Below are 14,214 nucleotides of genomic sequence, written 5' to 3' on the forward strand. Positions count from 1 at the left end.
GAAAAGTCTACATTTACAGCAAACCTCAAGGTCAGATGTTCGTATCTGACTCGCTTTCCGAGGGGTATATTTAAGCCATTTTATCAGACCCAGTCTTGCGTATCTCACGTTGCCTCGTTCACGCCCGAAAATAATTCTGGGTAATTCAGCCATAGCGCGAGCGGGAGAACTCCTGCCCTTTCCATTTCAAAGTTTTTTTTTTTATAAGTGTCGAGCCACCCAGTACTAACAGCAAAATTTCGAATCCATTGAATAGTTTACTTCTCCAAACCAAATTGCCGTGGTACGTCCTGGAATCCACCTACAAAACGGCCAGAGAGACAACTTCACTCATGGGCCAATCTCGTACCCAGAGTCTTCAGGCTTTTTGCTCAGCGCGGCAACGCTGGGAAGACTCAGTGGGGACATCGAAAAAATTCAATTTTTTTGATTGGCTGTTCCGTAACGGTTTCCATTGTTTTACCGCAGAAATCCTGCGGTAATAAAATTCGATGTCCCCAGAGTCTTCCCGGCGTTACCCCGCTGACCAAAAAGCCTGAAGACTCTGGGTTCGAGATTGCTCATGGGCCTCCATGTCCGGCTACACAGCATGTTTGGCGACTCAGTCAGCATGAAACCACCTCTCACCTCTGTTTTCGTTCAGAGGCTTGCCTCTACCCACATTCCAGCTTAATAATGCCAGAATGGGGGTTTCTGCAGAGGAAAATGGCTCGAAAAACACTTACAAAGCGATGATTTTACCAGATTCGTGCTCGTGCACTCGCTCGAAACAAACAACAACCGTTACTTATATCACGCGGCAATTTAGCCTGAGCCCACAGTTTCTTAAGATCGCAGATATTTTTATTTCATCTCCATTTATGGAGAAACTAAGTGGTTCAGACGATTTATTACCAGAAGGTCATTGAAAAAAATAGCACAAACCTAGGATTCAAAAGGTCATAGCACACACCTATCTCCATAGTTACAGTGGAAAGTGCTTACAAGGACGAACATTTATTAAAAACGCTGCAATTGTTGGTACAACAGATCTGGTACAATACGTGTTACCGTTCAACCGATCACCTTTGTATTTAAAACATATTCCGGCAGTGAGCACTAGTTGATTAACTCGGTGATAGAAGGTAAAAGTAATTTAAGGTAAAAATCAACTGGTTTCAAATTCGGTTTGAAACACGGCGGAATTACACCAATACTATCAAAAGCGGGTAAACAAATCATTTCCCGGCAATTTCGGGCAAGAGGTTAAACTCAAGGTCCAAGCCGGCTAATGAAACACGCGTTGACCGGACATTATTAAGTCTATTAAAGCAATCTATTGTTGTTTCTGAAAGCCAATTGTTCAAAACAGATCGACTTTTCCTTCATTCTGAATTTGTACCAGGAGAAAATAACGTTTGATCAACATAACTAATATTAAGTCTACGAAAACCTATTCGTACACAATGAGAGATATCAATTAAAAACAAAAGCAATCAGTTATTATGTGTGAACTGACCAATAATAAATATTCAAAACAACGGGTCGACTTTTGCTTCACACTGAGTTCGTACCAGAAGAAAATAACGTTTGATCAGCATAACTAAAATTAAGTCTACAACAAACTTTTACAATGAGAGATATTAACTAGCGCATTTTCGACTGTATGACTTGTAAAAAAATATTTAGAAAGGTAATCTAGACAGTTCCCTAAATTCCGCTAACAAGGCTGTGTTTGTTGTCAAGTGACTTACTCTACGCGATTCATCTCAATTCTCTCAATAAAACGCAAAGCACAATTAACACTAAAGGAGCACAGCTGAAGAGCAACGGCCAGTTCTGGTCAGCATATTTTGACAAATTTCGTCGTTTTAATCGAAAATCTTATAGGCGGGTCAGCAAAGGACCGCTAAACGACTCGTTTGTTCAGTCCACTCCAACGCAGCTGTTGCTTCCAGAGTTATTCCGGAGAACATGCTTATCTGACTTATTCCCTGGGAACCGGAAATTTGCATTTTTTTTTTTAGACCGTCCGTGATTTTCATTCATATTTAATACGTCAGCATTTGGCAAGTGAAACGCTTCGCTTGTAATGGCCTTATTAGAATTTGTGTTGTAGTTTTTGGCAATTTAGCTTGTAGCTTTTGCTATGAGACTACGAGCGATAAAGTCTGCAGTCGCTGTTGGCTCGCTTCTAGTTTGGGGTTTTGTAATTGTGACGAATCTTTGTTTATTTAATGGTAGATGCTTTACAAAGCCGAAAGAATTCAAGACCTCCATAATTTCCTCGTGGTCTGAGCGACTTTCATTTCAAAAGCTGCTGGGTTATCTTGGCTTCAAGGAGAGCCGAATTGATTTTTCAAGTGGATTGAATCAACATATATGGGAAAACAACTGCGTCAAGACCATTGAAACGCTTTGTATTTTCCCAGTTTTTCCGAACGCCCCAGATCAGCGACAAGTAATATCTCAAACAGAAATTACAGCGCCAAAAGATGCAGGCACTGATGGCCATCGATTGTTTGGTTTCGTGCTTCCAAATTCAACTGGAGAATATCAATTTTCTTTGACATCGAACGGATTTGCTGAAATTTGGCTTAGCTTGAGCAAGAACTGGAGAGCGGCAACACAGATCGCCACTATAAAGCCATACGACGTACAATACGCCACAAAATGGAATTTTGCTCCTGAAACAAAGATTTCGTCTGGAATTCATTTGAAAGCCAAAAGGAAGCATTACATAGAGATATTATACACCTCAGGTACTCATGGCAAATCTGCAAACTTTCTTCAGGTTGCTTGGAGAGGACCCCAAGAATCTAAGTTTAAAATTATCGATGGTGCTTCTTTATTACCGTTCACAAATGACATTGAAAGAGGAACGTACAAGATGTTTGATGATGAATTACCAAATGCACTGTCATGTGAAACAAAACCACATCAGAAACGTTACAAGAATAAAAACATGAGGCGGGAGACGATACCTTACTTAGAGCACACAGCGGTAAACAAGGCGTTACAATTCTGCGAATACAGACCCAGTTATCTTCTCGACCCCACGAATTTGAAAGGCTTTGCGCGGTATGACGGAGTGAATCACCATGCTCATAAAACGTACAGCTTTCCGCTTCCTAATGTGGACGGTATTGTACGAAATAAAAAAGCCACGCATTTTTCTGCCGACTATCCTTTAGACGAGGAAGAAGCCTGGTCCGCTGTTTACAAATATTTGGATGCCCTTGAGAAAGCCTATTCTGGGTAAGTTTTTACGTTTTATATAAATCGCAATGAAGTACAGAGGAACTTAAACTCTGGTTTTATTTTATTAGCATGCAAACTGAATCTAACCGCACTGATTCACCAGCTGTTCACGGCTTGGCGTATATTTTCATCTAAAATGAGACAGACAGTAACACTGAGCTATCAAGCCTCACTGATGTAGAGCAGCAACCCGCTTGCGACTGTAACAGAGGTACCGGGAGTCTTCTTAAAGACAAATCTTTATTCCTTAGCACAGCTCTCACTTACAACTGACTGACCAACGTCGGTTATTTGCGAAACTCAATTTAAACTATAATTGTAGACATGTTTGGGTTTGCTGACCAAGGGAGCTCTAGCTTCACACTCGACTGCTCAACTCAATGTGCGAAAACATACCTACATGCTTGACAATAACAAGTGGAGGACCACCAATGTAAACCCCATAACAAAAGTACAAAGTTAGACAATAAACCCAAACAAGAATCACAGGGCCAATAAAATCCAAGGTCAGCTTAAATCCTCAAGCATGCCTACTTAAAAATACCACACCTAAACTCGACAAACCCTTAAGAAGACAGGACTACTCAAAAACTAAGGAAATGCCTCTGCAGGCTCAAACTTGAATAAAACTTGAATGACCTTAAACAAAGAACACACTATAACGGTACCGAGAAATACCTTTAAACGTAAACCCATTAATTGAAACTACTAAAAAGCGTTCTACTAAAAATGATTCCTTTTGACTGTCTAACACTGGGAACTTACAGAAACCCTGTTATGAAATTACTAAAAGACAGTTGTCAGTTAATTTCTGAGGACCTGCTTAAACAAAAGATGTCATAGTTTCACACGAACAAAATCGAAAACAAAATTCGAAAGAAAGAGTGAACTAAACAATGCAAGAAATGATGGAAGCTCAACGTTCAACTTCGTTAACAACAGAGCTGACTGGCTGCTGGTTATTGGCAGTAAGCACTGTGAACACTGATTGTAGAGTAAAGTTTTAGGGCCTGTTTACATGGAAGGACTCTACCCTTCTAGAAGGGTTACCCTTGTTGACGGGTCATAAGATAGCCCTCCTTTACATGTGTAGGGTTATCCCTAGGACTATGTCTGCCAACAAAGCCGCGGAAACCTTAAGCAATCGCTTCGAAAGTACGGCTTCGTCTCTCGAGCCTTCGTTTTGGTCAAGAATTTCGCCCATTCATTGAACAATTACATCATGATCACGAGAATGTTTTATTCCAGCTGCCAAGCTGTTGCCCTCGCTCCGGCTTGGATTCACCGCTCTTGTCAACATACTTCTCCGAAATAATTCTCCAGGTTTATAACCGTGCGAAGCCATGTTTATAGTTGACGGGAATGTAACAGTAAATCTGATCGCCCTAAAGTTGACTCTTCTAGGAGGATAACCCTACCTTGAGCATTTACGTGGCTTAAACAAACAAAAAGTTAGCTCTCCTAGAAGGTTTAAACAGGCTCTTATAGTAGTTGAAAACCCGTGTCATTGTTTGACTGGAATTACCAGAATACTCGAACTAGATTATATTTAGATAGACTTTTAAGGATAAAAATTACCTAGGAAACACAACGTTTCGATGTCGCCATGACATCATTTTCAAGTGACAAAAATGAAAATGATGTCCTGGCGACATCGAATCGTTGTGTTTTCACACTTAATTTTATTCTTAAATGTTAACCAGAATACATTTATTTTGCTTTTTTCGCTTATTTATCACGTCTTATAATCAGGACACCAGCGCTTCATGAAATTAATGACAAAAATTCGTATTTATTTAGTCTTGTTAAGGTTTTAAGGTTTAAGGTTTTCATTATTATGCACTATTTCAATGGTTTACAACAAAAGGAAATTATAATATATAAGAAAAGTAACATAAAGACAGCATTAAATTACATAACTGTGAAAAGTAAAATGTGCGCAGTGACCAAACGAGCTTAGGCTTTCGGTCACTGCCACGTGCAACTAACTGGCGTATAACGTGCAACTAACTAGAGCAAAAAAGTAAAGAATAATAACAGTGCAATAATAGAAATATACTACAATTTTTACATAAAAAACAATAGGAATGATAATTAAAAGTGAGTGCAGTTTCCTTTTAAATACCCAATATTCATGGGGCATTTAGTTGACAAAAAATTTCTCCAGCAGTAAATTCTAAAAAAAGTAAAATAGAGCCGTTTCGGAATTGCATGGCGTCCATCATCAGGATAAAATATTTTAAGAGAATAGTCTAACTGCTAAATAATATTTACAATGCAAATTTTCAATTTAGCTTAAAGAAGACAATGCTTGTGGTCGCGTCAGGCCTAACTGATTAGCTGCCGCCAAGACAACACTTAACGCTAACCCTGAACCTAACCCTAAGGTGACAACTTCTCTGTTTTGTTCAAACTATAGCTAGGAAATTTATCTCTCAATGATCTAAAACATTAAGGGAAGTAAGTATATATAGTTACGCCCAAGCAGAATGAATGGATTAAAGCTTAGTCACGAAACAAAGAGCCAAGCAGAGCGTGTTGTTTACCACTTGTTTAGAATATTAAAATGCAATTTAGTTTGTGCAAGACAAAAGCAGATGTTCTGCTCTCTCTTCTATTAATGGCGGAGATGTCACGATAAATCACGTAAATTTCAATTTGTCCTCGAAGGCTTTTTTCCCTGAAAGCGATTCGAATAATTTACCATTAATATTAACCCTGCCCATCCTCACTTCGAACCGTTTTTGATATTTAAGCAAACACCACCAAATTTTTGTTTCTTTTCTGTAAATTTATCTGGCGCCAATGTTGTATGACATCTGATTGTTCATGTAACTCGATGTTTCCACGGCGACGAGATTTTGAGAGTCATTGTTTTTCGAATTTAGGGTGCGTTCGATTGACTTTATTCCGGAATAGGAATACATACAATGGGATGACAAGAAATCTCTCATAAAAGGTTTTTGGAGTTACTGGGGTACAAAATCGCTCTTAGATGATCATGTGAACGAAAGTTTGCAGAAATATCTTCCCCAATTTTCTTATAAAGAAAAATCTAACAGCTATTCCGCTTATTCTTATTCCGGAATACGGTCAATCGAACGCAACCTTAGATTTTTTCTCCTTTTTTGCGAAAAAAGCTGAAGTGTATTGTCGTTCAGTTTATATTTTTATGCAATATTAGTATAAAATATTCTTTGTTAGTTTGTTAGTAAATGTATCACTTTAGGACTCCATGCTTGATTTATCGTAAGTATGACCGCATAAAAACGAGGCAACGTTTGGCGTCTTTGAACTTTCCAATCCCATCTCTCGGGTAGGACTTCCTCAAGATAGTGGAAATTTTTCCCCGGCAGCGTATGTGGTCATGAAATCAAAATTTTCGAAAATTGATTCCCGCAAAGCGCAAAAATTCAGTAACTTACAAAACGAAACTCCATTGGATGCAACGAGTCATGTCCTTGTTCACATGTCTACTCCATCTTGACGCAAGAGCGATCAAAATAGGAATTCAAAGATAAAATACATGGCGGTGCATTCGGCTCTCTATAGCAGACGAAATAATCGTCAGGCCTAGTTGTCGTTTTCCAAATCGAACTGCGGTTATTCAGCTGAAAATGAGACCTAAACACATCATTTCAATATTACAGATCTCAACATACTGTCGCTTTCACGCTGAAAAGCTGATGCGCAATCTGGGAAATCAGCATGATTTGCCACAGAATCCGTCGTTTCTGATTTCACATTGTCCACAACAGTTTTCCGGCTCCCTGGTTGTTCGTGGTGCTGCTGATTTTAAAGAGATTCCAAAACATCTACTATATAATACTGCTCAATGCAAACATTTTGATCAGAAGTGATCAGCACTACCGATGCTTATGGAAGAGTGCGACCTATGGAAGAAACTCGTCATCAACAGTTTTAAGTGAGGGGCGGGTATTTAGAACCAGAAAAACTGAATTTCTGTATAGGCGTGAACTGTTATCGTTTTTATACAGATTAAATTTCCAAGAATTAGCAATAATATATGGATCAGTATTGAAGGAAGAATAAAGCAGTAACAGCAGCTAAAAAAACTTAAAAGAGAACAAAGCGAATTATGTAATAATAATGTCAGAGCGAAACAATTAACAAAAATAAATCATTTCTTCGCAGGAAATACAAATTCCAGTCCATACAGCGCGTCGAGAAGAAAGAAGATCCTCAGAAAGGATTAAGATACCTTCTTGAACTTATTATTAAAGATCGCACTGATGGCAAGAGATACATCTTAGCGGAATATGTATTTCAACCAAATGGCAAGGACGTTCCACTGTGTTATCCCAAAGGCCTGCAATGGAACAGGACAGCGGATGTCTATCTGATCCTAACGGCCAAGAACCTGGGTCGATGGGTTCACCATTTTATCAAAAATGTAGAGAAAATCGTCGAGGAAACGCAAGATGAGCATGTGCACGCGGTTATCTACGATTTTGACAGCCCAGATATCGATTTAGAGCAGGCATTCCAAAGAAGCAGCCTTAAAAATTACCATTATATCACAAAGCCTGGGAAGTATTCTCGTACAGTTTCGTTCAGTGAAGCCATAGAATCGATAAAGAATCCTAACGCCATTGTTGTAACCATGGATCTGCATCTCGACATTGGAAGTCAGTTTATTAACGATATACGCAAGGTAGGTCTTAGGATAGGGGGAGGTTGAGCATGTGGGAAAACGTTTCTTGATAAATAGATGAATCAGACTGGTCACGGAAACTTGTTTACCATGCAGAGATCCTGGAAGGTCTTTCCGGGGAGGGGAGGCAGGGGGAAGGGGTGGGGAGTGAGCGAGGATCCGGACTCTTTCTGTATACACTCTTTTCGTTTCCAATAAGCAAACTTTCACGCATTTTCCTCAAATTTATATGAGAAAGATTTGGTGCATATGATGGGACAGGTGAATGTTTACCAAATTTGATGATACCACAGCGAGCAGGTTTTGAAAGGCATGTATTTATGGTTTTGAATAATCCTGTTTTTAATGGAAGAATTTTAACTTTTTGAACGTAACCTCCACGCTTTTAGATTTTTGTCTGTTCTTCTACTGGCTGTGATTACTTTTTGTCCAATTTTGGCGCCTTTTTGACCACGGTTCCTGGAAAGCCGATTAGCGCTACCTGAAGACAAACTGAACCTAATCGAGAGATATCTATAAGATATCTGTTACTAACGATAAGCCAGGGATTAACTAATGGCCTGAATGGTGCACAGGAATTCAGCGAGTTGTTTCCATCCCTCCCGTTGGCTATCACTTTGTAGGCTTCCCTTCCAACTCTTCCACCCCAAATCTTCGCACCTTTTCTTTCTCAGCCATTGTACGCCAGGCTCCAGTTGTTCAAAGGCCGGATAACTTTATCCTGTGGATAAGTCACTATCCGACAGTTTCAATCTGTGCAAAGATTTCAGTATTTCCTCTTGTACAAGCGAATATGCATACTCCAACCACAGTTAAGTTTGGTAGTGTACCAAAACCTTGGACAACGTTTAACGTGAAGTATATTTTAGACCCTGAATAGTGTCTTATCCAGCGGATAAAGTTATCCGGCCTTTGAACAACTGGGGCCAGGTTGTCTTGGGTCTTCCCACATTTCTCTGAAAGCCATTTATTCCTTTCTGGGGTCCTTATTCGGTTAGCCCGTCGCAGACGCTGTTTTGGCTCGTCACCCAACTTTCCTCCCATCGAATGTTCGTTGGTGAGAAGATTGTGTGACGAGCCTAAAGAGAGTCTGCGAGGAAGGCTATAAGAGGTTGCATCGTCCAAAAGTTCCCTATCGATCCACCTCCATCTTGTTGATCTGACTTCCTTACTGACTGGAGTAAGTCCGGTGCTTCTGTATAATTCGTGGTTTGACAGACATCTCTTCTGAAATGTGTCCAACATCCTATTCTCTCCAGTACTTGTTGACTTTTCAGTTCTCAACTAGGCACACAAAAACAGACAATACATTAACATATTACAGGTAGAGTTTCGACTTTATGAAGTAGAGGAAAAAACTGCTCTATATTAGCTTTACTAAGTCTTATCACTATGTCCTTCTGGACATAGTTACATAGTCATGCACGCCTTTCTGGTACACAATGTGCAGATTCTTTGAGTTATGATATTGCTATGCACTTTCCTTGGTATCCACAATAATGTGATTCCTCTCCAATTACCACACTCCGTTTCGTCAGCCTTCCTTGGAATCTTCAGAACTATTCTTTTATACCTGTCACTCGGTATGTTCTTAGTTCTACAGATCGTTCTGTATAACCCACCCAGTTCTGTCGCAGCAGCTGCCAGGGTTGCTTTAAGCATCCAGGCACTGATAAGGAAACTTAAGCCTTGGCGACGACGACGGTAACGGCAACGCCACAAAGCAATACGTTTTCTTCCTACACAATTATTTCGTAATACTATGCACTGTCCCCAACTAGTGCCGGATCTAGGGGGGGGGGGGGAGGGGGGCGGACCCCTTACTAGACCCGTGGTTTTTTTTTTACTACTTGTATCACACTTACATTTTTGCATCGACAGGATAGCATTTCACTTTTCAAATTGCTTGACTTTTTTTAAGAATCATTTTCCCATTAAACTAATTTCCAGGTATATTCAAAAATGTAATTTTTGGGGGTACCCTCTAGTGGTCTGCTCGCAAAGCGGTATTGCTAGACCGGCGTTCACAGAAACATGTGCTCTTTTCTGCTTTTTGATATTGACGACATTTGTACAGCCTTTGTTACCAAGCACAAAAGCAGGATGTTCCAAAGATGCATCCTTTACGAGTAGAATTCATGTACACGGTAAGGGGTTGATTATAACGTGTAACGGGGTGGGGAGGACTCGGAGAAGTGGGGGATTAGCAATTTGCCTCAATTAAGTTTCAACAGCGTTTTTGAATCAAAGTTTGGACCCCCCCCCCCCCCCCTCCCTACCAATCAAACCTGGATCCGCCCCTGCCAACTCATTCCGTTTCGCAGCTTCCTCGACTTCTTGGGCTTTGCTATCCATATATTCTCTATTTTTTGCCATTCCCAACACTTGTCTTTACTTCAACGTCTTTCTTTTTGTATTCAATTTTAAACTTGTCGTTGAGTCTCTTCGACTTTATGCCCAACTTCCTCACTTTGAAAAACAAAGATATCCCATAGCGTTACTTACAGTTAGAGAATATGGCGTTGGTCAAATGCTGACAAGTTTCAATTCTTGAATTTTTTCATTTCAATTTCGTTCCAGCACTGTTCAAAAGGCAAGACGGTGTACGGCCCTCAAATCATTTTCCTCTATTGTGGCGGGAGCAGCGCTTTACCCATGGGTAGGTGGTATCATTACAGCTACGGCACAGTAGCAATGTACAAACAAGATTGGCAAAACTTTGGAGGATTTTCCAAGGAGTTTATCAATAAGGACACTTGGGGAGGCGAGGACTACGATATAATCGACAGCGCTGCCAAGGGTGGTCTGGAAATAGAGCGAAAACGAACTCCGTGGGTTTATCATTATGAACACAGTAAAAAAGGAATGTGGTGAAACCTGAGCAAACTAGATAAACTAAGGTTTTCAAGACTTTTCGCAGTTTAACGCCAACAAAGGACAAATAGTATTTTTCTTAGTAATGATGTTAGTCTAGAACATTTTAAAATTTCTAGGACATTGTAGCTATAACCACTTGTGTCTACCCAATGAAGGTCTTACTTAATACTTTCTTAGTTACTTACTTACTTAACGACAAAAACAATTGTAAACAAACATTGCGTCCGAAGGAGCGATGCTTTGTTCCAAACTGAGATTTGAATGAAATGGCAATTCTCAGGCGTATTCCTCTGTCAGAATGGCGGGAGGAAATGGCAAGGAATTTTTTGGTAACACTGGAAAAGCTTTCTTATCACAAGAGTTCGCTTTTCAATGACGGAGCGATCGAAGTTTTCCTCGGCGACAAGTCGATCTCAAGGTAAGCGTGATGTTCCGATCGATATATCAATTCAGATATGTGAGGTTGGTTGAAAATGAACTCTCGACTTCTATCGATCTTTAGGTAGAATGCAAGAAAGGTTGCTGACAGTGTGAGCACGCCTGATGCGTAGTCATCATCATCACCCAATTCCCATTTTGACCTTAAGTCACCATTAACCATTCACTGTGCACACATTTTTTTTAGTAAATCAAGATTTACACCGTACACTATAACTCTCGTTATAGCGGACACCCTTTGGACCGTCGTTTGGTGTCCATTACAACGAGAGTCTGCAATAGCGGGGTACGATGGAATTGACTCGATTTCCAGTTGTAAAATGTCACTTATGTTAGGAGCAAAGGAAGAAAGAATATCAACTTTTAAAAGACTTATAAAATTCCTTCTTTCTAAGTTAAATTGACTCTTTGTTGAGCTACACACCTTTTCTTTACCTTTTCTTTTTTTTCTTCTTTTAAAAAAAATTAATTGGAATTTTCAATCAGTACCCTTAACTTCTATGGTTTATCCTATAGTTCTAGGAAGCCTATAGTTAATAAGCCCCGGCTTCTATATAGGTTTCCTAGCCTTTAACACATTTAATATTGTAAATAGTCAAGTATGAACATTGTAATAGTAAGAATATTGTGTGTCGGCTATAATGTATTTATATTGTATTTTTTGGTTAATGGCAAAATAAACGAATTGAATTGAATTGAATCAACTGCAGTGTCTTCACGAAAACACAAGTTCGTCAAGAACATTGATCATGAAAGACAAAACCATGCAACTAAAATACCACGAAAGTAATGCAGTAATGCCTGAAAGTACTATAAATGCAGCACAACCAAGTGCGTTGGGGAGAAGTCTCATGGCGTTTTTGACCTGTTTGGCTAAAAATGGTGAAATAAGACCTTCGCATAGCTACAAAAACAATTTTAGAACTGATCTGTTCTAGCGCATTTTGAAAACAAAAATTCATTCCGATCTACTCTGTCTCTAGCCAGAGGCACTAATCGACAGTTATTGCACTAGGGTGATAATTCAAGTTAGACAATTATTTTATGTATTTGTTTTTCATGTAAATATTATTATGTATTTCTTATGTGCTGGTCACCGATTAATACCAGTCTATCAACCTTTGTTGTTTGACTGACCGGTTTTTTATCAGGATAAATAAGTTCTTCTTCTTCTTCTTCTTCTTCTTCTTCTTCTTCTTCTTCTTCTTCTTCTTCTTATTAGATAGACATTTTTTGGTTTTTCAGGCGTCAACGTTTTGTCTTGTCGCTTTCTGCAATACCAAACTGATCGGCACTGAACTAGAGAAGAAATTTATGCAGCTTCTAGATTCGACTGTCTTGACTGAAATGTGGCGCGGATCGTTTGCGGTAATGTCCTTGGTAAATAAGCTCCACTGCATTTCATTTCCTTTACACGCGAAGATACAGCATGCAGAGGGTCTCAATAGCCTGGTTAACCGTTGGTCGTAAAAAGAACAAAAATTTTCGGTCGTTAGGCGTAAAAGTGGAAAATTTTAACTGTTAGTCGTAAAAAAATAATAGTCGTATAAAAAAATTAAAATCCACAAATTTGCCAATAAGAGATTGTCAAGATCGCTTGTTAGGACTTTTTGCGTCTTTCCAAGTGGCTGATGTACCCTATTTCAGCCTTTTTTTCATTCAGGAAAGGTCCTTAGAAACCTACAGACCTTAAAAATGAGTTTTGCAACAATGGAAACTAATTTTGTACTTTCAGTTAACCAATTGACTTCATTTCACATGTCTGTTAACCGTGACGCGACGGAGACAAATTAAAGGGGAATTATCATGGGGTTTTTGGTATTTTTTGTTAAAAATGACAAAATAAGACCTCCAATCAGCTGCCAAATAATTCTAGAATGACGAGAGGAAAGAAATCAACTCAATTCTTGAAAGGAACAACTCGTGATCTGTTTTAGCGCATTTTGGAAACAAAAATGGGAGAACTTGAAAAACATTAGCCTAATATTTTTCAAGTTTCGATCCATACCGGCCTACTCTGTCTCTAGCCAGAAGCACTAATCAAGAGTTTTATTGCATTGTGGTAATAACTTTTAACAAACTTGACAATTAGTTCTTTGTTTCTGCTGAGAGACAAGCATTTTGGGGTTTTGAAATGACAGCAAATTTGCGTGATACTTCCCCTTTAACCCGGCGTTAGCCGTAGAAAAAGCCAAATATTAGCCGTCGAACAAATGCCTCCACCCCATTAACACCCTCACAGTAAATATGCACTGCTAATGCAAATCGCGAGAAATTGGTGTTTGGGTATAAAACAAAGGAAAAAAGACTTAAAATAAAAATATTAAAAAAAAAAAAAAGGAAAGGAAAGTAATAAAAATAAGAGACCCCGACCCCCTCCTCCTCTGGGTCCTGCTCCGGGTCCTTGCTGCAAAGTCTTTGCACCTGCATCACACTTTTTGGTACATTTCTTTGTTGTTTATCTTTTTTACACTGACTACCATGTGAAATTTCCTAATTTCACGTTTGAAGGAGGACGTAAACGACGGCAAATTTTTCTCTCTACTTTTAAATTTGGAATCGAGCAGTAAGAATCCGACTGTAGGGAAATTTCTTTTTCTGTGCCTCTTGAGAGGACATATTTGTGTGGCTTACGATAACGCGTGAACACTTAATTGTTATAAACTATTGGGGACATTTATATTCAGTGCTATCAATGAGCGGACGTCTTAGGAAACAAGTATATTTTTTCAACAGCTTTTACGGCTTGAGATTGGTTGATTTCGAGCCATTTTGGTTCTTATTTCTGATTCACAAGGTAGGAGTGCCTTTGCTGCTGTTGTAAATAAAACTAAAGCTCCTGACTGTTAGCGAAGGAAACTGACAGGTAGTAGATAACAGATTATTAAAGGTTGTGAAAAGGCACTTACAGCGTCAGAATTCAAGCTAAGACTGAACAACGCATATCACTGTAATTTTTTTTAATTATATATTTTTTGGCACAT

General features: G+C 39.2%; 1 protein-coding gene across 2 annotated transcripts; it reads left to right on the forward strand.

Annotated features, from left to right (window-relative positions):
* Positions 1-2,035: 2,035 nt before the first annotated feature.
* On the forward strand, positions 2,036-11,927 carry LOC146479763 (uncharacterized). 2 transcript variants are annotated; one of them, XM_085110563.1, is made up of 4 exons: positions 2,036-3,237; positions 7,396-7,915; positions 10,496-10,815; positions 10,852-11,927. In XM_085110563.1, the coding sequence occupies exons 1-3, from the start codon at positions 2,129-2,131 to the stop codon at positions 10,787-10,789; spliced, it is 1,923 nt and encodes a 640-aa protein (XP_084966689.1). In that variant the 5' UTR covers positions 2,036-2,128; the 3' UTR covers positions 10,790-10,815; positions 10,852-11,927. The 2 variants fall into 2 exon arrangements, with proteins under 2 accessions (XP_084966689.1, XP_084966688.1); XM_085110562.1 differs by having other exon boundaries at positions 10,496-11,927.
* Positions 11,928-14,214: the final 2,287 nt, after the last annotated feature.

Source organism: Pavona decussata, unplaced genomic scaffold (genome assembly GCF_977016875.1).
Source record: "Pavona decussata unplaced genomic scaffold, jaPavDecu1.1 SCAFFOLD_58, whole genome shotgun sequence".
Classification (NCBI taxonomy): domain Eukaryota; kingdom Metazoa; phylum Cnidaria; class Anthozoa; order Scleractinia; family Agariciidae; genus Pavona; species Pavona decussata.